The sequence below is a fragment of the Hippoglossus stenolepis genome, chromosome 18 (assembly GCF_022539355.2).
Source record: "Hippoglossus stenolepis isolate QCI-W04-F060 chromosome 18, HSTE1.2, whole genome shotgun sequence".
In the NCBI taxonomy this organism is placed as follows: Eukaryota; Metazoa; Chordata; class Actinopteri; order Pleuronectiformes; family Pleuronectidae; genus Hippoglossus; species Hippoglossus stenolepis.
In genome coordinates this window covers 17,943,318-17,967,719 of record NC_061500.1, presented here as the reverse complement: position 1 = coordinate 17,967,719, position 24,402 = coordinate 17,943,318, and the positions used below count along the sequence as shown (strand labels likewise).

The 24,402-nt window shown below is 39.9% G+C and overlaps 4 protein-coding genes across 16 annotated transcripts; 2 read left to right on the top strand and 2 right to left on the bottom strand.

The window, feature by feature from the left end:
* Nucleotides 1–1,802: 1,802 nt before the first annotated feature.
* si:ch73-234b20.5 (uncharacterized protein LOC449923 homolog) lies at nt 1,803–4,522 on the top strand. Of its 2 annotated transcripts, none has more exons than XM_035184112.2 (3): nt 1,803–1,955; nt 2,669–2,839; nt 3,935–4,522. In XM_035184112.2, the coding sequence occupies exons 1-3, from the start codon at nt 1,953–1,955 to the stop codon at nt 4,070–4,072; spliced, it is 312 nt and encodes a 103-aa protein (XP_035040003.1). In that variant the 5' UTR covers nt 1,803–1,952; the 3' UTR covers nt 4,073–4,522. The 2 variants fall into 2 exon arrangements, with proteins under 2 accessions (XP_035040003.1, XP_035040002.1); XM_035184111.2 differs by lacking the exon at nt 1,803–1,955 and adding an exon at nt 2,007–2,334.
* On the bottom strand, nt 4,365–11,259 carry LOC118125481 (heterogeneous nuclear ribonucleoprotein D0). Of its 6 annotated transcripts, none has more exons than XR_004698849.2 (9): nt 10,740–11,259; nt 10,431–10,599; nt 8,013–8,174; nt 7,641–7,772; nt 7,420–7,519; nt 6,322–6,477; nt 6,144–6,237; nt 5,699–5,800; nt 4,365–4,885 (listed from the first exon to the last, which is right to left on the bottom strand). XR_004698849.2 is itself a non-coding variant. In XM_035184098.2 (8 exons), exons 1-7 carry the CDS (start codon nt 10,904–10,906, stop codon nt 6,170–6,172), a joined length of 954 nt encoding a protein of 317 aa, XP_035039989.1. In that variant the 5' UTR covers nt 10,907–11,259; the 3' UTR covers nt 4,365–5,800; nt 6,144–6,169. The 6 variants fall into 6 exon arrangements, 4 of the variants coding, with proteins under 4 accessions (XP_035039989.1, XP_035039990.1, XP_035039992.1 ...); XR_004698850.2 differs by having other exon boundaries at nt 6,148–6,237; XM_035184098.2 differs by having other exon boundaries at nt 4,365–5,800.
* Nucleotides 11,260–13,815: 2,556 nt separating this feature from the next.
* On the top strand, nt 13,816–18,625 carry enoph1 (enolase-phosphatase 1). Its single transcript, XM_035184110.2, has 6 exons — nt 13,816–14,209; nt 15,387–15,488; nt 15,992–16,194; nt 16,742–16,874; nt 17,009–17,132; nt 17,693–18,625. The coding sequence occupies exons 1-6, from the start codon at nt 14,126–14,128 to the stop codon at nt 17,830–17,832; spliced, it is 786 nt and encodes a 261-aa protein (XP_035040001.1). The 5' UTR covers nt 13,816–14,125; the 3' UTR covers nt 17,833–18,625.
* Nucleotides 18,626–18,907: 282 nt separating this feature from the next.
* Nucleotides 18,908–23,925, bottom strand: tmem150c (transmembrane protein 150C). Of its 7 annotated transcripts, XM_035184108.2 has the most exons (10): nt 23,833–23,909; nt 23,673–23,749; nt 23,455–23,550; nt 22,236–22,317; nt 21,995–22,048; nt 21,871–21,906; nt 21,709–21,776; nt 20,540–20,667; nt 19,941–20,118; nt 18,908–19,612 (listed from the first exon to the last, which is right to left on the bottom strand). In XM_035184108.2, exons 4-10 carry the CDS (start codon nt 22,307–22,309, stop codon nt 19,425–19,427), a joined length of 726 nt encoding a protein of 241 aa, XP_035039999.1. In that variant the 5' UTR covers nt 22,310–22,317; nt 23,455–23,550; nt 23,673–23,749; nt 23,833–23,909; the 3' UTR covers nt 18,908–19,424. The 7 variants fall into 7 exon arrangements, with proteins under 7 accessions (XP_035039999.1, XP_035039997.1, XP_035040000.1 ...); XM_035184106.2 differs by having other exon boundaries at nt 23,673–23,917; XM_035184109.2 differs by lacking the exon at nt 23,455–23,550 and having other exon boundaries at nt 23,833–23,903.
* Nucleotides 23,926–24,402: the final 477 nt, after the last annotated feature.

Below are 24,402 nucleotides of genomic sequence, written 5' to 3'. Positions count from 1 at the left end.
AATGTACTGTACTCTAGAACATTTCACTTCTGTCTGAAAACGTTAACTCTTTCCTCCAATTAATATAATAATATAATTAGGGCCCGAGCACTAACAGTGCGAAGACCCTATTGCTTTTCGTTTGATTATTCAGGAAAATGAATCGCATTTGTGACGGCTTGAACATATTTGAAAACTCACCAAACTACGCGGGCACATCAGGCCTCATGAAAATGTACGTATTCTGGAGTAATTCAAAATGGGAGTGGCAAAAGGGCTCTACAGCGCCCCCTAAAACGCAGCAATTCCGTCTTGTTTAACCGATCTTAAAGAAATTTGGTCCACACGTGTTTCATGACCGGACAGAAAGAAAAAGTCCTCGGCACCTATTTGATTAAAGCAACAGGAAGTCAGCCATTTTGGATTTTGTGGGCATTTTGGCCGTTTTACACGTTGTGTATTTCAACAAACTTTCATCAGATCAACTTCAAATTTGGTGAGTGTCATCACCATCAAAACATGAGTTGTTGTATCTCGGACGTACATGGTCATGGTTTGAGGATAAAGGCTCCTTTGATGAGCCAGGAAGATGAGTCTTCAAAGGAACCTTCTTCATTTTGCAGAGCTGGATTCCAAGACACGCCCACAACTCCAGCTGGATCCTGTAGAATAAGTCTAGGTCCTCAGCATCAGAGATTTCAGACTCAGAATCAAGACCAGGAATTGCCTCCTCATTTTCCTCATCCTGTTCTTCATCCAGCATCTTTATGAACATGTCAACCGTAAGTCTGAAATGAATGGGACCAGCCATACCAGCACTCTGGATAAAGAAAATCAAATGCATATTTTCAAATGCATATCAATCAGTCTATTAAGTATATACTGTTGTATTTCGAGTTTTCTTTTGTTGATCTAGCGATGGTTAGCTAGCCAGAAAAGAAGCTAGCTAGCTAACAGTTAGTTAGTATTGTACATATTTCTCTTTCTCACTAGTAATGGATTATAAAATAAGACTTACATGCATCAGATGTGCAAAAGCAGCTGTGTGATATGAATGGTAGGTGTTCCGTAGTGAATACATACTGTACCGGTCATTTTTGAACCATGTTTGTACATTTACTGTTAAATTTAGAAAAAAATAAAGATACATCCTTCAAGCGGGCGAGGAAAATAAATCCCAATTCACATTCTACATTATTATTTTTAAGATGTTGAAAGTAAGAAAACATTTTTAGCTTTAGTAGTGAAAGGTATTAATTTATTTAAGGACTGTACATGAGAAAAATATTAAAGGTACCTGTCCTTTACTTATGGAATTTCCATGTAATGCTAATTTCTATTTACACTCCATGGCATTATCAGAAAGGTACAGTCACTAGTCACATTTCAAATGAATATTTTACACATACAATATTATTTGAAATATGATGTGTTGAATGTTACAACTGTAATATGCTCCATTCACATCAAAACGATACTGATAATAATACAAATGCTGTCAGTTTTATAAACACAGTTGACAGACTGCTGGTAGGACGTGTGACATGTTTCCTTTTCTGCTACTTCACAAGTTTACATGCGAGCATGGACATTTTTACGCTTTCTCATAAAGTGGCTTCTAAATTTTGTTTTATTTCTTTATTTTATCCATTGTCTCTGGCATTAACCTTTGTAATTGCACTGTGTGTATTTTCTTTTTTGTATCCGTGTATTTTTAACATCCGAGTGCTATGTAAATAGAGTTTGTCATTGTTTTTATCTCTTGCTTTAAAAGAACACAAATGCACTCTCACACCCCGGCTGCCCACAAACTGCTGAGGTAACAAACTGCCAACACAGAACCAGGAAATGAAATGAGGCAACTAGGCCCCTTGACTTTACTGCCTTGTAGATATCCCTCAGTTGAAAACACAGAGCCCTTTGCTCGCACATATCAGTTCAACGCTGGCCTGCATCCACTGCTCTGACCGCTCATGGTATGTAAATCAGATAAAACAAGGAAGTTTGAACTGTCTAGTACAGTTTGCTATTTTTGTTCTTGTGCGATGAATATGTACAATAGAAAAAGCAGGAAATGAATGTAGTGCATGTTCCTGATCGGACTAAATAGAGGTTTTTGTGGTGCTGCTGACTGTCTCTGGCTAAGCCAATGAGACTTTGGTTGAGGCAACAGGTAGTTAATGTGTAACAGGGCAGAGGTGCAACCTTCAGCAGACATTTGTTCAGCTCTTGTGACTCGGTCACAAGAAACACAGGAAGCACAGGAGAGGAGAACAGGGCTTCGTGGGCAGTTTTGTTTCAGTGTCTGAAGCTGAGTTGTTTTGTTGGTTTGGACTAAGACACAGAGCTGCAATGGTGAGTGTAGAAACCTACTTTCTTTTAGTTTCCATATTGACCTTAAACAGATTCATTTCCAATCATGTGAAATAATTCTGTATAGGTGTTTATGACATTTTTATTAACCTGGTTTACTGTGTGAGAACAGTGCTGGAGGTTTTCATGTGACACAGGCCTTGGTAAACCGATCGCTCGGTTTCCTGTTAACACAGTTGCAGGAAGTGAGGTTTGGACATGAAGAATTGTGGTTACAGTTTACATTTGGCTGGCAGACTGCGACTGTGGAGTTTGCCTGGTTGTAAATATTAGGAGATGGTGACTCATGGAACTGAAATGGACTCTGTTTTCACAGGCTGACACAGACTCTCAGTCACCGGCCACTGGCTCGACTGCCAAGCTCGACCAGGTGCAGGGTCAGGTGAACGAGGTTAAAGTTATTCTGAAAGACAACATCAACAAAGTGCTGGAGAGGGGGGACAGACTAGATGACCTGATCGGGAAGACTGGCGAGCTGCAGGCGTCTGTAAGTATTCCATCATGCACCGCGAGCTCACTGTGCTTCTGTTTGTGGAGTTGGGGGGGACTTCTTTAAAAGACATGACAGCTGTAATGAGTGGTTACTTTTTGGATTAAGATTCTATATTTACAAACACATGATAAACCTCTAAAATACCAAACATTGTTTAAGATTAAATCAGTGGTTTTCAACCTTGTTTGGGGTCCCTATCATAGTCCTGATGTCTGAGGTGAACAAAGAGAAGAGTTTCCCCTCTTAAGTTCCCAGATGTTAAGAGGTTAAGATGAAAAGATGAGTCTAAAAAATAAATATTAATTATTACATACTCATTTTACACACACACACACGTATATATGTATGACTACTTTTACTTTTGATTCCTCAAGTACATTTTATTATTAAAACTTCTGTAACTTGGATCTAAGTCATATTTTAAAGGGGACATATCATGAAAATTCCACTTTGTTAGTGCTTCTACAGGTTAATGTGGGTATCTGGCATGTCTACCAACCCAAAAACTCTGGAAAAAAAACACTTGCGCGTTTTGTTATGGTTCCTCTAAGTCAGAAACGTCATGCTTGAGTGACTGGAATGAGCTTCCTGTGTATTGTGTCGTCACAATACACTGGAAGTCTCCCTACATGGCCTTGGCCCACCCCCCACCTCATCCCCCCCGCCCCCCCACACTCGTTACACCGGGTTTACACCAGACGTGGAAGCGCCGCGCCGCGCCGTTCTCAAGCGCGCAGCCGCCTGGCTGTTCACACGGGACGAGCATTTCTCCGCGCTGGTCAGCCCCATAGACTGTATATATAAGGTCAGCCCGCGATTCTGCTTTCTCCGCTTGTTGTTGTACCCGTTGAATGTCGGGGTTCGGGGGTAAATGATGGTCTTCATAGCCCCCCACCAGATACAGCATCTTTTTCTTTTTCCCTGTCAGAAACTGGCACCTTCATTATACTACTCATCTTTTGCAGTAGTTCTATCCTACACTAGTAAACAGACACATTGGTAAAATCAGTGTAGTTCATGTTTTCGTGAAGAGTTGAGAATGTCTGCCACCACAAGGATGTTAATACGTTAGTTTTTTTCTCTTTCCAGGCCGACTCATTCCAGAGAACATCCACACGTGTGGCCAGGAAATACTGGTGGAAAAACGTTAAACTGATGATTATAATCGGCATCATTGTGCTGATCATAGTTATCCTCATCATCCTCTTTGCCACTAAAGTTATATAAATCTTTACAGGCTCAGGACTGAAAGCAATAAAGATAGTGGCTAAAGTTCACTTATACAGCCGACATTTATTGAGTAAATGAATTGGATTTCTCAAGAATGATTGTCTCAGCTCTAACAAGGACGCGTTTGTATGTATACGTAAATGTCTGCATTTGTTTTCTCTGCAAAATCATCAGCTGTAAAGATTAAATTCAGAACAGTTAAACAGTTAAAATTGTCATCAAGTTTGCTGAAATGTTTCCTTTAACACTCCATGTGATGCCATATTAATATTTCACACAGGACCATAAATCCAAATAAGTGTTTATTATTTTATTTGTCACATTTCTTTATGTCCAAGACACTGTGTGTATATATATATATACTGTATGTTAATGACTGTCAAACTCTGTAATAAATGTAATATATGACTGATGCCTATGATAAACAGAACATACTGGCATAACAAAGCACTTTTATCTCTGCTGCCACTGTACGTGAATATATGTGTGATCTGCTCCGACCAATCTAAACTCTCAGTTATGGGATAACTCAAGCAATTCACAAATAGCAATAGACAACGTTAAATACAAAAGCAGAAAGGAACGAGGAACTGCTAAAACTTTGCAGCAAACTAAATGAATGCAAAACATTAAAATCCAAAACTTTTAGGATACAACAAATACTCTGGTAAATATATAGAGGAAATAGAACGTAGGTCATAGTGTTCTTCATATACTTTCTTACAATCAGCTATGTGACCTTTGCTGGATACCATCATCTCTTTGGCCAATGCTCCGCCAGTGAACTGCAGACTTTCATCACTCTGAAACCTATGGAAAACAAACAGAAACAAATCAGCTGTGGTCAAACAAAAGGCAGGTGAAATTGCAATAAAGTTGGAATCCCCCGTGTTTAAAATGTCCAGTGTAAAAGAAACAATAAGAAAAAACAAACTGAGAACAATTATTTTAACATTTTACAGTTTTAAAAAAAAGTTAGTCCATAAGCTAGAAATCCTGAAGTGCAATAAATTGAAGAAGTCAAAGCCAAAAATACTAAATGGAAGAAACCTTCGACTGGTCAAAAATACACATTAAAGACAGCATTACATGCAAATTACTGGAGATGTTGTGACACTTAAGGCTTCTTCTTGTTTTACAAAAGCTTATAAGAGGAAAATTTGTTACAGGAAAATTGAGAAAAGAGGAGTCTTTTCCATCACTGTCAGTAAAAAAAAAACAGAACAATACATGTACACAAAGTAAAGCACTTTATCCCCCATCACAGAAGAGTCCAAATACGAACCAGGATTTAGCTCATGGACTAGAGGCTACAAGAGCATAATAAAGAAACAAGCATTTTAGATTAAGATTAGAAATGCATATATTAACAATAGGAACTGGAAAGTCCAGAGAATGCTGGACGTATCCTTTGAAAAGCAAATAGTTATTTTTTTCATATTTACAAATCATTACTTGTGGGGGAGTAAGGGCCTGTAAAAAATGACAATTACATGTGTATATTTTACTTTTACATTACATACAGTTGCAAAGAAATTAAAATGGAAAGAAAGATGACAAAGCTGGACGTGTCCCATACTGTTTAGTTTAGAAATGCTGATACAGGATGTTGTAAGACCATACCAAATGGCAGCAATCGAGAGCGTATGCTTCTCGTACCCAGTCCGCATTGAGCGGGCCCTGAGAGTATCTGGGAGTCAGCTCATGGCCTGCAAGGAAGCTCCGCTGGCAGGTACAAACAAGGTATGTCAGAGTTAGGAGACAACATTCTTCCTTTGGTTTCCTTGCACATCCTTAACTTTGGCATCCATTTACTGTAGTAGCAGTACTTTACCTGTTAACTTTACAGTTTAAAAAAGAAAGAAGGTGCAAAAGAGGCAGCAGAAGGCCGGCTGATAAAATAATCGCCACAGAGTGTAGCCTCTATGTTACCACTACTGTAAAGCACTTGAGGGTGCTGAGAAAAAGAAATTTATAAGAGCAAATTATTCATAATGTTACCAAACAGCAAAGTAAATTTAACTACTTTAAAATTAAATGAAATGGTATATTTTTTGTTGTTGCATACCTACTTGACGATGAGGGTTTCCCCCATTAATATGGCTTGTAACTGTTGGTGTGACCGATGCGCCGTGGCGACTTGCCATATCCACCAGATTGATCTGCAGAAAAACTGCATCTTAGACATTTCAAAAGGGACAGGAGATAAACGGAAAAGCCGACATGACACAGGCTGGTCTACTCACTGTCGTAGTCACCGTATCCGTAGTAGTTGTTGTAACCAGAGTAATCACATCCACCATATCCTCCATACCCTTGGTTATTGTAACCATAGTTGCCATAATTTCCATAGCCTTGATTCCAGTAGTTGCCGTAACCCTGGTTCCAATTCTGATTGGGACCTGCAATTAAATAGAATTTCATAAAATTAACATGACAGTTTCACTCGAACTTTCATTTACCCCTTGTACCAAAAACTCAGATAAAGTTGCAGTGTTGCAGCATTTGATCCTCCACCATAAGACTTTTCAGAAATGGACACATGTTATGGGTTATCCATTCTGAATCCTTCTTGATTCTCATTAAGTTTAGCTTTAATCATTAGGAAGTAACTCATTTATTACATTCATTTTCAGTAAAGCAGAAGCTGTACCAGACCACTGTGGTAAAGAGGGAGTCAGAAGTTATAGCTCTCAAGTTACCAGTCGATCTCTGTTCCGACCCTCAATTGTCATGACCTACAGAACGAGATCTCAGACACAAACGGCTGCAATGAGTTGCTTCCCAAGGCTAAAAGGACTCGGAGTAGAGTTGATGCTCTTTCGCAGCGAGAGGAGTCAGTTGAGGTGTTTACTGATCTGCTTAAGAGCCTCCAGGGCAACTTCAACTGGAAATGTTCCAAGCACTAACTGGTGGGAAGGACCGGGGTAGACCCAGAGCATGGTGGGAGAGATTATATATCTTCTCTGACCTGGGAACACCTTGGGGTGCCCCAGGAGGAGCTGCAAAACGTTGCCGGTTAGAGGAGAAGTGCGCTCCTGATTTAAAACTGCACAGTAAAATGAGCTCAAAGTATTTATTTGATGTGTAAGAAGTGGAAGTGGAACTCTCCCTTCTTCCAAAAACTGCTGTCGGATGAACTTTTCTCTAGACGAGTCTCCACTCTGCTGAAGCACAAACACACAGTTCACTGGTCACTTGTTCTGACACAGTAACGTCCCCATGGAAGAGATTAATGTCTTTATTAGATAGGATAATCCTTTATTATTCCCACAATGGGGAAATTTGCGTGTATCTTTACACGTAACACACTACATGGGACCACGAATGTATTCTCCACTCACCACCACCTCTTCCTCGCGACCGGGATGAGTATCCACCTCTGCCTCCCCAGTACTGCTGCTGCTGGTACTGCTCTTTAGACATCGCCACCTTTATCTCACACTAAAATAAAAAACAATGAAATTGCATATACATGTATTTCCGAAGTGATCAAAGGTTTTGTGTAAGAAGCCCCAAACTAATATGCCAAATTAATTTATCTGTGAGAAAAGCGTGCCTGTACCTTACTTAATCCAATGTTGTGGTACTTTTTCTCCATGATCAACTTAACCGGTTCCTCCTCTTTGAACGTGATGAAGCAGAAGCCTCTCCTTTTGTTAGTTTTGTTCTCCATGGGAAGTTCAATTGACTCCACCTTTATATTATCAGTAAATATATACAAATAATATTCAGTAGCTTGTGTTTACAAAGGGAGGCAATGAGACGGTTATTTCTGATTCACTGTGGCTTTGATGAATGTGTAAACAAGTCATTAGTCCTAAACAGTCATGTAGAGCAACTACAAACATATTCAGATAATTGATAAAATAATATTATCCTCATGAGTCACATCAACAGCTATAAACTAAAACTGGAAATGTAAAAAGACAAGCACCTCTCCGAAGGCATCAAAGTACTCTCTGACTTTCTCTTCAGGAGTGTCTGGAGAGAGGCCGCCAACAAAGATCTTCTTCACAGGCTCTTTGCTCTTCATGGCCTTGGCCTTTTTGGGGTCAATGACCTTCCCGTTGAGTTTGTGTTCCTTTTGTGAGACAACCTTCACAACAAAACAATCAAATGACACAAAAGTTCATATAGACATAAGTTTTAGGTGTTATACATAACTTATTATATGTGATGAATTATATTAAGGGCATCTGAGCCCAATTCAAAGGATGTTTGGTTGTTCTTAGCCTAATAATCTAAATAGATCAGCTTTTAGTGTCAGGTCAGTCTAAGATTGCAAAAAACGTCTAATCCCATTATAAATTAAATCTGCTCATTCATTTCTCAATTATTTCTTTAAATTCAATGTTAGAAAATTGTAAAGCAATGGGAATGGCAGTCTTTCAGATATGCACTGAATTTCGGACATTCTCCGATGTGAGAGCGCAAATGTCAGTTGCCCGCGAGAAAGTGGGTGCGTTTACAACACAAAAAACAAAAGTAATATCAAAACTAACTACAAAACTAATATCAGGATGAAAAAGAACGCCCCACACAAAGAAGACAATGAAGATTTCAACTCTGAAAGACGAGATCTGAGAGCTTTTGGTGATAAGACACCCCTCGCCTAAATGTTCCAGAGATTTCCCTGTTGTTGTGAACCCTTCTAACCCCTACAATCTCCTGCTGCGTCATTCATATGTGAAAGGCAAAGTCTAGAAAAAGTCATTTTCTGGAGTTTATGTCAGGATACGGCTACAGTCACTCAGAACTTGTTTTAGTTGAAAACCTTAAAAACTTTAATTTATTGTTTTTGCTTGATAAATGACCGAAAGGGTCTGTGGATAATCAAAATAGTTGCCATTTAATTTCTTTTGAAGAATCAATTAATAATTTCAGCTCTACTCTATTCATTCACAATCTGAATTGCTGAACAAATCAGAGATGGTGGCAAAGGCTTTGCCCCGGTTTGTGTCTCATGTCCCACTATTACATTAAAATGAGAGCTAAGCGTTTGATTGTTCTAAAATAAGTACAGACTGGTACCCAACCTGCGACTGTATTTCTTAAGCCAAAACAAAGTCAGCAGCAGAAAAATACGTATTACATTCACAGAAGATATTATAATCAGGTTCACTGGTATATCCTGGTGTTTCTTTCCAAGGTTTTTTATTCATATCCCAAATTACTGTTGATATATGCTTTAGTTTAGCAAAAACAGAAAAAGAAGCAGGTTACTTAAGGCTACTTGGATGAGGAAATACAGTCACAACTTGAGAAACGGGTTAAAAACTTTATTATCATTTTCTTCTATCCAGATGTTTAGAGGTGTCATGCAGGATTCTGGAAATACTTTCAGGTCAACAATAATTGTTTTTAAATGATCTCGGAGGTTTTCTCATATGTCAGTCGAATGATACAGATGATTTAATCCCATAAGGTCTCGACCTAATGTAAACTGCCTAGAGATAATGTGCTGTATGTTATGATCTGGCGCTATACAAATAATTTTGAATAATCTATTTTACAATGCAAACGAGTACTGTTTGTGTAGCATTGTAAGTGTGTTGTGCAACAGTTTTAGAAGCTGGAGACATTTAGATTATTATCCATCGCCTCAGGGAAGCATGTAAATAACTCAGGTGATGGGTGGTACTGCAGGCGGAGGCAGGATGTAACGTATTCATCCGGCTGTGGATTTCACATGTTTGTGTTTGCAGCACAGATCTTTGGCTGTGCTCTAACACGAGCTCATTCAGATATTCTCCAGGGAGCTGGCAGGAGAAACACTGTTGCCTCTCAGTTGGACATTTTCGTTCTCACGTATTGCCCCTGCACAGACTGTCGGGAGATGACCCAGAAATTAGTGCATGTCTGAAAGAAGCTGTAAAGAAGAACAGGGAGTCCCGCAGCAGGTGGCCTGGAACCCACAGACAGGCCCTGATCTCAGCATCATTGGAGTCAGTCAGGGATCAAATCAAAAGACAGAAGACACTGAGAGAGACTAAACCAGCAGAACTGTGGCAAGCAGAAGCATATTGAAAAAACGGAGAGATTTGATTTGGTTTTTTGCCTGCACTTTGTAGCAATAATAATAATAATAATACATTTTATTTATAGGCGCCTTTCAGAGCAATCAAGGTCACCTTACACAGCAGACAAAAAGCACAACATAGCAAACAATGTATCAAAAACATCAATAAAATAAATAAAATAAAATGAACAGTGAATTAAAAAAAAATGGAAGACAATACAGGAGTATGTTGACTGACAAATACAAACCTATATGTGCCGCGTCTTTGAAAGCATCCTCACGTTTCTCTTAGTGCCTAAATGTAAACAGCACAGAGGAGGAGCAGGACGGTACCTTATCAACACTGTCTGGTTCTTTGAAGAGCACAAAGCCGAAGCCCCTGGAGCGCCCGGTCATGGGGTCCAGCTTCAGAGTGCAGTCCACCACCTCCCCGAACTTTGAGAAGTAATCTTTCAGGTCCTTCTTGGTCGTGTCCCAGCTGAGCCCCCCGACAAACATCTTCCTGCGGAGGAGGGGGACATGACAGGTCAGATAACGGACCGTGTCAACAGGCGCTGCACCTGTGAGTTGTTTATTACACAGTAAGGTGTGTTTAGCCGTGGGAACCGATCTCAGCATCGAGAGGAACCCATGTCACTTTACCCTTCATCCTCCTCGTTCTTGCTGGCGTCGATTCTGGATCCCTCGGCCTCGCCCCCCATCAGGCCACTGTCCCCGGCCGCGGACATCGGGTCGTCGCTGTTCGCCTCCCCGTCCTCCTCCATTCTCATCATAGTCGTATCGTCGCTGAATTCATAGTCATCCGACATGTTTGGGTTCCTTTATTATAAACGACACTATCACTAAAACTGTCAAAGTGACACTGCGTCGAAATTCCCGACGAAAGCTGACTTAACTGCGAGCTGACGACAGCTAGTGGCTAAGCTAGCTGATCTTCTGATGTTGTTTACCTTTGGCTAACACGCTAACAAGAGCCAGATAAAAGGTTTGACTAAATGCAGCGCTCTGTAATGTTGGTATAAATTTAGGCTAAATTAGTTTCATTGAGGCAGGAACAGTGTCACTAGCTGCAAATTTGAAGATTTAATTTTTTTTTATAGACGAATCTTTTAATCGTTGCCTCGTTCTTCTTCGGCGGCGGCGATCTGCGGCAGATTAAACGCAGCAGAGGCACATTGCTGCCCCCTACAGAAGAGTGTAGAACACCACCAGTTGAATCCTACACTTGGGCCTGTACAATGAAGCAACGTCCCTAGGATATGTTTTTATTAATCTGGCTTCATTGAACCTAACCTTGCTTATCCTGGATAACCTGTGCGATGAAGGGGGTTATCAGGTGACCACTTAAATCTGGGTTAGTCTTTATACATCAGAAGGGATCACCTTCCAACGCCACCTGCTGTTAGGTAACGGTATGTGCCACCGTCCACCCAGGCTTTGGCCCTTTCAGTCTGCTGTACCAAGCACTGTGAGCTGTATATGAATTATAACTTTTGCATTGTGGTTTCTCATGTCCAACATTTCTGCAATTACCCTACAGAGAATGAACACTATGGTTCAGGCCAACCAATTTTAAGTCATAATCCTGTTTGTAATAAAAATTAAATTAAACTACCTTATCCAGTTGACAGTTTTGTTTATGTTTCTACTATTTTGCTTGTTTCATTATTGTGTTGTTAATTGTCAGTCTATCTGGGTCAGTGCACTGAGCGCAATTTCACCGGAGTCAAATTCCTAGTATGTTGTACACATACATGTCAAATATTGCTGATTCTGATTCTGATGCAAACAAACTGCATTACGTTGACTGGTGTTCTTATTGTTTTGTCCAGCCCCACTCAAATCAACAGCAGTTCGACAGCAACACAAACGGCTGCCTTCAAAGTGATCATACAGTTGAATCTTGAAGTCTTAAACACACTGTCAACACAAAATGAACATGACACTGTTCACAAAGGGAGGGTCTATAGCAGATAAGACTTATTGCTTTTAGCCAGGTGCTCCCTGATAACAGAGAGTATATCACCCATCACTTGCCAAATATAAACAATAGCAGGCTGTATAGTTGTGTTTACATGCACATATTGTACTCACCTCCTGTTCGAAGAAAGTAACTTCCTGTATTCAGTAACCATTTAATACCTATGTCCTCCTGTTGTGTACTCCTTCCACTCCCCCTTACCCTGCACCTCTGCTTTTCTTATTATCAACATTCCACATTGGCTTGTGCACAATAATCATAGGCTTATATGTATTTATCTCTGCTCAACCTTGTTGTTCTTGTTGTTGCACTGGTCTGTGTCAATCTCCCATTGTGATATAATAAAAATAATGTTAATTAAAAAAATAATCTACATTTATAGAAGACTGTGTAGAGAAACAAATATGTTCAGAGTTTGTACATCTGATAGATGGAAATAAGGGCATAGGGAGTATAATAATATACCCTGGATTATATTGAAAAGACATAAAACAATCCAACAGTATAGTCAGTTAATTCAAAACTATGTATACCATGCCAACACCTAAATTTCAAACTATAAACATAGACTATGTGGATTTAGGTAATATTGGGTACAACACTTAATGTCAATGTCTATGGAAAACCTGAAATTCTGACTAATACTAATTTCCAATTCCTCCTCAACATAAATAATTAGATTTAAAAACTGAATTAATTAATTAACTTAAAATGAATTAATCAGAACAAGATGTAATGTTGATGAAAGTAATTGTCACCTGTAAACAGGTGCTGTTTTATAACTTGTGACAAACCTTGTGCATCATAGCATGACTGGCTGATGGCCATATATATATATTGAGATCTCTTTTCCTGAAGGACAGAGAATTTGAGTTTTTAGTTAAAATATTGTCACCAGTGCAATATTCACAAAACGTATTTTTCTATCTCTAAAACAAGTATAAAAAGGTCAAACAAGCGATTTTCACGGAATCTATTTATGCCTGAGTATAATGTATTCTAGATCCCTTTTCAGTCTCTTGTTGTTATTAATCATTATTCCAATCACTCAACCTTCTCTCTAATTATATTTTCCTTTAAGACTAGTACTTGTACTTACCTTACAATTCAGTACAATTAAAGTAAATGGTGACCACCTCTTCAACTGCTCCTGTGGTGTCATCCAAGTGTCAGTAAGCCCCAACATTCAAATTGACTCGAAACGGTGTCATTTACACCATGTTTTAATCCTAAATGTCCGCTGTGCGAACACGGCTCCAGAGGACATTTAGGCTAAAAACATGGTGTGTCGGGGCATTTTGTGTTTTTCTACGTTTCAAATAGTGGTACCCAGTTACTACAACACTGTTTACCCCTGAAACACACAAAAACGTTTTGTGGACTCAAACACTTCACATACCCCTCCATCGGCATAGTGGTGAGTAGATAATGTGTGAATTTTTGGTAAATTATCCCTTTAATGGCATTTCTCAAACAGGTATCTCGTTGCATTTAAGGCCATTTGAATTTAGAAGCAGAGATGAATTATATTGAAAAACACCCTTTTTGTCAGAGAGCCTCACTTGAATCGTCCAACACTGTACTCATCTCCTATGTGTTACTGAAAAAGCCAACAAAGTTGTTTCTGCTCCTAATATACTTCTGCATGATCCATGTGGAAGCTCTGAACGGCCCCGCACTCCCGAGCACTAGGCGGCGGTAACGTTTCCCTGTGGTCGTCGCTGAGGCGGACAGTGAGCGCCGCCCCCCCTCCGGACTGGAGGCTGAACCGACACCTGAACATGTGGGTTGCAGCTCTCCGCTCCTACGGCCGCGTCACAGCTCCAGCTGCCAGGTGATGGAAACAACAGGCAGCCGACGGCCCCGCACCAACTGAAGCGTCCCGCTTGTTCTCCTGTGAGGCCTCCTCCGTCCCTCCTCCGTCCCTCCTGCTCTCCTGCCCGGCTCCGCTGCACAGCCACAGCCGCTCCGACTCCTGCACCGCGCCGCTGCTAATTCAGCTAACGTGAGCTAACGGCTAACCAGCTGCTTGCGGGCTCCCCCAAAAATGGCCACTGTTCCAATTCCTGCTGGGACCAGTGCCCTCTTACTGGACATCGAAGGCACCACCACACCCATTACATTTGTGAAGGTACGTTATGTTACTCGGAGTTGTTGCTTTTCAGGGTGAAACGCATATTCATTTAACAAGCTAATTTTGAAGCTAGTGCATAATTAGGCTTCCTCCGCCATGCTAACACCCGGCTGTCTTTTCTGAAATGTTTTCTAACAAATAAATAAATGCATGCCTTCTTAAGATTGCCAAATGTGAAATGAATAAATGAATAAGCAATTAAAGGAAAGATTAAATGCATAAATTGAAACCTTATAATGGTTTAAAAGGTCCTGAATCGTTATTGCATAAATATTAGCATTTTGTAGTTTCTAAACTTAAATATTATCTCAGAACATGTCATGTATTGGCAACATGATTCACATTTTGGTTTCAAATGTGACAAAAATTTCGAATTGGTCAGTAAAATTGGGCTTAGTGTTCGACTGATCATTGAATAGGTGAAATCCATAGTCCCTAGTCATAGTCCCTTCTGGTTTTCCACCCTTCTTCTATACTGTGGCTGGTAGTTGGCACTTAAAATGTTATTTTGTTGCTTTAAATTTGTTGAATCTGGCAGAAAAATAAAAATGTAGTTGTAAATGGGAGAATCTGATTTGACAGAGCATTTTCACATGTTCTGTAAATGGGAACATTTTGAGTTAAGCTGCACCAAACGGTTATTTTCATCATCACGTCCCCACTTTGCAGATCTGAAGAGGATGTCTTTAAAGAATAAATAAATAAAGCCCCGGTGTCAATTGAAAAACCAAGGTGGTCTAAAACTAGATGTTAGGTACAGAATCCTTAAATTCTCATCCAACTATGTGGATGGAAAATAATTCCACCTTTCAACTGGTTTTTCAATTGTTTACTGTTTCTTTCTCAAAACAAAGATTGCAGGCAGAAATGACACATCAGCGCCATACTACATAATACTAATTAGGAAACCTGGATTAGAATATAAAGTCATTGTAGCTGTTTTTCTATGTAGATGGTTAGAAGAGTCTTAAAGGCTTTTGAAAAGGGTCACAGAACACCAGTTTGTGTTGTTAAAGAATCTTCTGGGGTATTTCTCCAGGGAAAAGAGAACTCAAAATGAGAAGGGGAAAAGTAGAAAGGGTGTTTTTGATTTCCATAAATAAATATGAACCAGTACATTTTGTGTGTACGGGGGCTCTGATAACACCTAATGAACTGTCTTTGTAATTTCCAGGATATCTTATTTCCATACATCAGGGAGCATCTTGAGGATCACCTGTCGAATCACTGGGAAGAAGACGAGTGCAAACAAGATGTTCATCTCCTAAAAAAACAGGTAAAGGTGTTGTGAGTTTCCATGTGGGATTCCCCACTGACAGAATCAAGAGCAAGTTTTACTTTCATCTGAGGTCTTTAAAGGTGGTGACTTATTTCTGCATGTGTACGTATGTCGGCATCTAATGAGTAAAGAATACAGACTTTGACCCTTCCATTGTAAGTTAAAGCATTGATCAATCAGTAATTATTGACCAGTCTTTTTTTTTTCAGATTAAATGTTTGGTTTGGTTCAAAATATGAGGATGTGAGGTGCAGGACTTTGCAAATAGTTCTTTAAAATTTCCATGTATCAAATTGTTATAAATACATCAGGCATTATAGGACCTGTATATTAAAAAATCTGTAGTTTTCTTTGTTATAATGTAAAAGATAAATTAAATGTTAATACAAAAGGTTGTGGAAAGCTCCTGCCTCAGGACACACTACTGAACTCCCAATACCGGACTTTGCATCCAGAAATACCTTAAACTATAATTCAATGCTGCTGTACTGTTGTGGCAGATTGAAGAAGACATGAAACAGAACCGGGCGTGTCCTGTCCATGCCGTGGACCAGACGGTTCACACAGATGAGGAGAAGGCCATTAGAGAAGTGGTGGATAATGTGCTGTGGCAGATGGCGGCAGACAGGAAGTCGACAGCACTCAAACAACTCCAGGGTCACATGTGGAGGTCGGCGTATGCTTCAGGGAGAATCAAAGGCGAGTAAGTACACTGAGCATTTTCCTCACTTCAAAATGTATGCGTTTGTACAGATGATCTGCAATGAGACGGTGCGGTCGAGGCGATTATATACTTACTCCATCAACCAGGGCTTTTCGCACAACATCCAGTACCATCATAATCACATTAAAAACTGAGAAGTTGGAGAACATGACGACTCAGATGTAATGAAAAGGGATTGTGTCCCATACAGAGAATGTCACATTTTCCATCAAGCTCAAGCCGAGCTGACTTCACTTGTTCCCACTAACGTCTATGAAATTTAACAAGTGAAAGAAAACTAGTAAATCCTCACAAATGACAAACTTGTACAGTTAGCAGAATGAAAAATGATTGAGATAAGTCAGATTATTATTTTCCTGTCGGTCGACAAAAGCTTGTGAAAATAGAATCCAGGTTTTAAACAAAGCGCAAATTCATGACAGATTTCATACATGGGAGTTTAAAAAAATAGTGTACGCTTTTTTTTTGTCTTTTTAAAATAAATAAATTGGGGTGTTTTTTCTGACGCTGGGCTTGTTGCCAACAGGATCTATCAGGACGTAATTCCATCCATCAAAAGATGGAAAGGACAGGGCCTTAAAATCTACATATACTCCTCTGGAAGCGTGGAGGCACAGAAACTTCTGTTCGGATACTCTGTTGAAGGAGATGTTTTAGAAGTAAGTACACGACAATAGTAAAAATGTTCTGCCTTGGACATTTGTCTTGATTGGTTAAAGGCAGCTGTACAATACTGCTAATGTCATGTTTGTATGTTGTGGCTAATGCGATGTTTGCCTTTTAATGTTTTCAGTTATTCGATGGTCACTTTGACACCTGTATAGGATCTAAAGTAGAAGGAAAAAGCTACGAGAAAATTGCAGCGAAAATTGGCTGCCAACCGGAGGAAATCACGTTCTTGACAGACGTCGCTCGAGGTTTGTGTATTATTACATGTTGCACTGAGGATATGTGTCCGAGTTGAGGTTTTCAACAGCAGTTTGTGGCACCCCGCCTCCTGCCTGATCATGGTCAAGGAGGAGAAACACCTTTTTTTTCCCTTGACATATTGAAAGACTTGGATATGAACAGCTTTGATCACAGATTTCTCAAACAGTAGCTTACCTCCTGTGCATGTAAACACACAGCTGGTGTGTTGGTGTGACAACAAGGTCAGCAACACTGTTGGTAGTCAAACCAAATGCTGCTTGATTTCGTCCAGAAGAGGGTCACAGTAGATTAGTGGAGGAGTGTGAAATCTCTGGAAGGACTGTATCACATCACTAAACAAACCTTGTATAGAAAAACAGCAGCTAGAGGTCAAACGTCTACAGGGAACCTTTAAGTAGGCCTAAACATTCTGGATTCTATTTAGTTGGATTGGCACAGCTAGCAGAAAAGTCTAAATGCATTATCTTACAGCATGACTTTGTCATTCAAGTCTGGATCCAATGTTGGATTCACTGTAAATAAGTTACTCATGGATTTGTCATTGCAGAGGCCAAAGCAGCCGAAGAAGCTGGGCTGAACGTGCTGGTGGTGGTGAGAGCTGGAAACATGGAGCTGACCGACGAGGAGCGGGCCAACTACAAACTCATCACATCCTTTAACCAACTTGAACTGATGGGTCGAGTTTAACGCAGAGGAAGACGAGGAGAACTCCTCTGACTTCATGTCATAATGACCTTTCCCTTCTCCTCTTTGCCCCCACCCCTCCCAACAAACCCCTTTTTTGCAACCCTGTTGTTTTTATGTTTGGTCAAAGTTGACCGCTCCAGAGGTGAAGCGGATGCTGCTGGAGTTACAGTTAGCCATCAGCAGGGCTAGTGAAGTCCCATCTTTCCAGTTTCAGGACGCCTTTCAAATCAATGGAAACATACACGGAGTGTAATAGGAGCTGAAGTGGAAAATCACTCACATTGGACCTTTGCTTTGACTGGGAAGATGACAGAAAGCTGTAGATATGACATGTGAGATTCCCCTTCCTTTTTACCTTTTTAGATGAACTGTATTTGATCGCCACTCCTGAACGTCATCAGTGTTGATTGAAACGTTCCAACTGTGCGTGTGCAAGCAAGCATATTGTATTTTGTCACCATTTTGTATACATTGTCCACTTTGTTTCCTCCCTCCACATGTACACGCGTTGCACATGTATGACGTAATATCCTGTAATCAAAGTGTAATGTTGTAGAAAGTAGAACAGTATACATGTAGATGCACCCAGCAGAGGTGCTGCCAAGAGAGAGTTCTCAATTCAAAATGTGCTGGAATGTCTGAATGTGTCTATTTAACTGTGCCATCGTAGTTCATATGTGATGTCGGTTTCTGGAGTTGCCTGAAATTGCTAAATCTCTAATTTATGTGTGAAACAACATTGTTATTGTTCAGGAAAATTACTTCCAATAAAAATGCTGTGTCTCACAGAGAAGCCAGTCTCCTCACTCAGTTTACATGTTCAGCTATGTATAAAAATACTGTAGCTGTAGTTCACATGGTGGTTTATTAAAAACACTTCATCTGAAGGGCTCGTTCGCAATTTATCAAATACGTTTCTCACACTGTCACTTGTGTTGAATCATGCAGATAATCATGTTGCTTTTATGTGACAAACATTTCAAAGGCAATGTTTCAACATGGGAAATAGACAACACTGAAACAAAAAGGTCCCATGAAATTTGGGTTTATAGACCCTGATGACAAGAGGCAAATGTTTCTGTATTTGTATTGATTTTATTCTTTACTGTGCACATCAGCATTCATTGATTGTCAGCATTCACAGTCCCCAAAAACGAAAGCATTTGAAAAGTACTTTTTTTTTTCTTTTATTAGAAATCTATAATGTTTGAAAATAAGTGTAACACAAAAAAATGATTGTACAGAACAGATTTACGGTGTGACATATAAAGCAAGTTCACTTTTGAATGTTTGAAGATTCAAAACATGAAAAATCAAGCGTGAACATGGGGCGATGGCGTCTTTGACTCTGAAAATGGAGCAGGTCGACCATTAACCAGAGGGACGGTGGTTTGATGCCCAGCGCCTCCAGTTCACATGGCAATGTCCTTGGTGAAAAATACTCATATAAGCTCATATAAATACAGACCCTCAAGTGTCACTATTGGTAACACTGGAGTAAGAAACCCCTCAGATGGTGTAAAGGCATCTCAGACACACGGCCTCATGCAGTTGATCCCGATGATCCTCAGATGTGAGTCGGTGTAACATCCCTACAGTTGGTCCAGCTCGGTCCTGTACATTTCAGAGTGGGTCTGTAAGTTATCGGTGCACACCATCTCGAAGCGGTTGTGACGAAACTCGATGGCAAAAGTGCCCATGAAGGCGAGAAAGAACATGACCAGTGCCCACTGGCATCCGGCTGCGTGCATGTGGAGGTCCTTCATCATCAGGACCGGACCTGCACCCGGTGAGTTAAGGATAAAACATGCAACGGACAGAATTACAGAACACAGGAGAAGAAGTAAACAACCTGTGAGAGGATACTGCCAATCTCCATCTGCATTGAGGGTTGAGGATATGTTTACAATGATTCATCAGCAGTTTGAATCATGAAATTAATCAAATCCAGTGTTAATCCCACAAAGTTAACAGCCACTTTGGTCAGTTTTTCCTACGAGTTAAGTTGCAGCCATTTTAACTATTCAAACTCATAACATACAATAGTTCGGCAATTACAGTTTAAATGTGTCCATTACTCTCTGAAGCTGGTTTGAGTTGAAGGATACGGACGATCATGCAGACAGTGACGGCTCCAGACAACAGGAAACGACCGATTCCAACCTTCCTCCCCTCGTTCCTCAGGTTCACTTTCAGGGTGATGAAGGACTGCACCCAGCAGAAGAGCGTTCCCAGTCCAAACGTCATAAGTGTGCCCAGTTCGTGAATCATCTTATCAGTGAATACCTAAAACCAAAACAACAAAGATCAAGTCCTGAAGCTGGAGATGAATCCATCCTATGAACCAGTGCTACCTCCGCCCAGGAGGTTATGATTGGATGTTGTGTTTTCATTGGCGTTTGTTTGTTAGTTTGCAGGATTATGCAAAAACTACTGGATGGATTACCACGAAACTTGGTGGAAGGATTAACATCGTGAGATAGGGCGCTTTTTGATATTTTTACTAGTTTTCGAAAGAATAATTCATGGAGCTTGATGAAAAAAATCAGGCATATTCATGGCAGTGATATCTGTCTGTGTGTGTGTGCAATTTGGTGCTGGTTGAATGACTTTAAGGGGCCTGTTGGGCTTTGGTGGAGGAATGTGCTATACTGAGTGCCATTCTAGTTAAATGCATGTACATGTATCTGCTGATGTACTACTGTACCTGGAAGTTTCCTACGAGTGTCATTCCAAAGCAGCCAATAGCAAAACCCACAAGACTACCGATATTCAGCCATGGTTTGACTATGGTGTGTTTCAGCTGAAGGTATCTTAGGACGGCAATGATCAACCCTGTAATAGAGAAGGAACGAGCGGAAAATGAATACAAATAACGGGCTGGCTTTATTCCACTTTCATAGCACGTCACATGCATGTTGGATGGCAACAATATGTTGTTTGTCCTGGTGGTATGTTATTATCTGTAGCCACACAGTTTTCACAGGGGAAACGCCCTTGAATGTCTTCTTCCTGTTTGACTCATAGTCTGTATATAGAGATGGACAACATGACAGCTCTCAAAAGTGAAGTCATCTGGATCGCCCCCTGGTGGGTTGGCTTCTGTATAGATCATAACCCCTGCCTCCATAATGTTAGTGGATGGGACATGGACCAAACAAAAAAGTCAAAATGCACGTCAAATAATTTCTTCTGGTTTTTAGGATGGTTTTTAATGGTCATTTTAGGTAGTTCTTGTCACACTGATGTTGTTCAAGTGTTCGTGTTTCTGATGAGTTTGGTTAGTTATTTGACGCTACAGATGATTGGTCAAGCACATGTAAGAGCTGGACCTTGACACTCTAACTCCACTACTGCCAAGATTCTGGCTCCAAAAGACGTAACGGACGCAAGATGGCAGCACCCGTATCCAGTAAATTTTATCTTCATTTATATAAAAATAGAGATGGACATGTTATCTATCTTTATTTACAGTCTATGGTTTGATCCTATCTATTAAATCATGTGCCCTTCAATCTGTAAACTTTGGGGGATGAGCAAATGCATTGTTCAAAGATGTACCAGACTGGAGAACACACCAACACTCAGAGATATCAGATTAAAATTTGGTGAAAATTTGTTATACTGTATTTTTCAAGTGTCTCTACTTTACTACATATATTTGTCAAATCAGTACATGTACTTTTACTTGAGTGGTTTTTAACACAGATATCTGTACTTTTACTTGAGTATAGAGAGCATGTACTTTTGCTACCTCTGGTAATAAGCTTGGGGCTGAAAGCCATAGATGGTGTCAGGAAGTGAGAATGTTTTGAGACAGAATTTAACTGTCTTGTATTATAACGACAGTGTGTTAACTGTGATCACTGCTCTTACCCACAAATGCTGCCAGGTTCATGACCTCGCTGAAGATGCAGCTGGCTGGTGGAAAGTTGCCTGCAACACTGAGAAGAGGAAGCAGGAACATTTTGTATTTGCTTTAATAAAATAAACATAGTAGCTGGGCTTTTACTGTGAAAGGGAAATGTGAGTATGTACCTAATGTATGGGGGATACCAGGATCCATTTACTCTGCTGAAAATAAATGTAACAAATAATAATATTATTCCAAAGGGATTGAAAAATGATTATTTGCGATAAAGGATATTGTTTCGATTCTTACCGGCCTTGTGAGCTCAGGGGCACGATCTGCTCATCGTTGACAGCGACAAAGTATCTATTGAAATGCATCAAAATACTTTATTATAATTTTACTGTATCGTATTTAAAGTTTCTATGAAGAAAACATACAACAAATATTGTATAAGATTTGGTTGGAGCCCCTTTGCCTATTCGGCCCATTCAGTAACTCAGTAACTCATCCATGGAAAATGAAATGCAGTCCTGTTATGAACTGAACTTACACAGCCCACAGTCCAGCGGCTGTGCACACAGAGTAGACAGGAGGCAGAAGAGCCCACGGACTGCAGTTCCACATCGTGTCCCCTGGGACACCACAGAAGAAGAAGCTGTGTTAGTGTGTGTGGAAGATATTGATTGATGATCAGAAACAGACAACATGTATTTAAAAAGGAAGATACATGTCACATTTCTGATAAGAAACGTTGTTATTCTAACTGCCCTATAAAGCAAAAGTAAATGGTTGATTAACTATTAATAATGGTATTCACAGCTGATAAGCCATGGACAGATTATGATATGATGGAGCCCCTGTGCAGAGACAGGCTCTAAGCCTCCATCTCCTCCAACAGGAGTAAGGAGTAAGACAGCAAACCACACTTTGTCATTTTGTCTCTTTGTTGTCGTTCTGCATCTTCATATTTTGTTGGTCAGGTGAGTAGCCCACCCAAGCTTGTGAATGATCTATAAAGCATCAGTAAATGTGTCATTAACCATTAATAGACGCATTTCTTATGAGTTCCGCAATGACCCCAATACATGTGCTGGGTCTCCTGTCCATCAATTCACAGTGGTTCAAAATCTTGAGGTCCTCCTGGACGTGTTTTCAAATTTTTGAGCAACAGGTCAGAAGTGTTTTGAAGGCGTAAGAACCACAGCGGCACTTGGTTATCTAAAAAAAGACTGTTGTGTTTTTTTTTATCCCTGCCTTGTAAGGTGACCTTGAGTGCTCTGAAAGGAGCTTATAAATAAAATGTAAAATTATTATTATTATTATTATTATTATTATTATTATTATTATTATTAAGACATGGAAACATCATCTATGCTTTTATCTCCTATCTGGAATAATACCCCTGTCCCAATTTAGATAGCTTTTAAGTCCAACCTTTCAAATCTTGTTTTTAATTCTGTCTTATCTGTCATTATTTCATCTTATTTACTTTTATTAAATTAAATTAATAATAAAAATAAAAATAATAATATATATGATAATTATTATTATGAATTAATAAAATAATATATGCATTATAATGATTAAATAATTAAAATAATAATAATAACCATTATTATTATTATTTAATTAATTAATACTAGTTGCTGAGTAGTACTTTCATCTTACAACTAAAAATATTATTATTAATATTATTACTATTAATAACTGTGACTTGACAAATAGTAACTAATATTAGTTACCCGTGCTTCTACAGAAATGGTACCTACCCGAGGTGGACGAACACCCGCCCCTATCTTGCCTCTGATTGGTTAGATTGGGGTTTGAAGCGTTCTGATTGGTGGTTAACTGGCGTCTTCGACAACCTCGGGTGGGAACAAATTTGCGACATCAACATGAGAGCACCAGGAAGTGAGTGGAGTGACCCAGTCACACAGTGTAAACACTTTGGGAATAAAACCAGCGTTAGTGAGTAAAGTGCCTCTACCTGATCTTCCGGTGGGTTAGTCCGTCACAAGCCTAACGTCTGACGTGTGTAAACTCCTTTCCGGTGCCTTTCCTCTACTGCCCTCAATTAAGATCGATACAAAAACGATATCCTTACAAATACATCAAATACATTATATATACATGAGTTATATATATACCAACTGTGTAGTTCCGTTTCAGTATCACAGGAGACATACGCATGGAGCTGTCAGTCAGAGATTAACTAAGGTACCACTTCCGATCTGGGCGTCTCTCCTTCAAAATTAAAGCACGGAATTATAAATAAATAGATACACAGATGGAGGTGAAGGGATGGAAAGGAAGGAATAGAGATGAAGGGATTGGAGGTGAGGGGATGGAGGTGAAGGGGTTGGACATGAAGGGGATGGAGGTGAAGGGATGTAGGTGAAGGGATGGAGATGTAGGCATGGGGATGAAAGGGATTAAGGAGAAGAGATGGAGGTGAAGGGGTTGGAGATGTAGGGAATGGAGGTGAAGGGGTTGGAGATGTAGGCATGGGGATGAAAGGGATTAAGGAGAAGAGATTGAGGTGAAGGGATGGAGATGTAGGCATGGGGATGAAAGGGATTAAGGAGAAGAGATGGAGAGGACAGGTTGTGTTGAAAACAAAAACATGCGATCTCCACAGCAGAATTTATACGTTATATCCTGCTGCACCACCCCTCACCTGAACGCTCAGGAGGTTCCTGTACTGTTGTGACCGTGTC

What these genes read in the sequence shown, in the direction of transcription:
- si:ch73-234b20.5 (XM_035184112.2), top strand. An exon ending in CTGGCGAGCTGCAGGCGTCT is followed by an intron (nt 2,840 to 3,934) that starts GTAAGTATTCCA and finishes TTCTCTTTCCAG; the next exon opens with GCCGACTCATTCCAGAGAAC.
- LOC118125481 (XM_035184098.2), bottom strand. Translation starts at nt 10,906, where the DNA reads ATGTCGGATGACTATGAATTCAGCGACGATACGACTATGATGAGAATG. An exon ending in ACAACATTGGATTAAGTAAG is followed by an intron (nt 7,520 to 7,640) that starts GTACAGGCACGC and finishes TTTTTATTTTAG; the next exon opens with TGTGAGATAAAGGTGGCGAT. An exon ending in GTCGCGAGGAAGAGGTGGTG is followed by an intron (nt 6,478 to 7,419) that starts GTGAGTGGAGAA and finishes ATTTAATTGCAG; the next exon opens with GTCCCAATCAGAATTGGAAC.
- enoph1 (XM_035184110.2), top strand. Translation starts at nt 14,126, where the DNA reads ATGGCCACTGTTCCAATTCCTGCTGGGACCAGTGCCCTCTTACTGGAC. An exon ending in CACCCATTACATTTGTGAAG is followed by an intron (nt 14,210 to 15,386) that starts GTACGTTATGTT and finishes TGTAATTTCCAG; the next exon opens with GATATCTTATTTCCATACAT. An exon ending in TTGAAGGAGATGTTTTAGAA is followed by an intron (nt 16,875 to 17,008) that starts GTAAGTACACGA and finishes TAATGTTTTCAG; the next exon opens with TTATTCGATGGTCACTTTGA.
- tmem150c (XM_035184103.2), bottom strand. Translation starts at nt 23,875, where the DNA reads ATGCGTATGTCTCCTGTGATACTGAAACGGAACTACACAGTTG. An exon ending in GCCGCTGGACTGTGGGCTGT is followed by an intron (nt 22,049 to 22,235) that starts GTAAGTTCAGTT and finishes GCATTTCAATAG; the next exon opens with ATACTTTGTCGCTGTCAACG. An exon ending in CACTGTCTGCATGATCGTCC is followed by an intron (nt 19,613 to 19,940) that starts GTATCCTTCAAC and finishes CACCGGGTGCAG; the next exon opens with GTCCGGTCCTGATGATGAAG.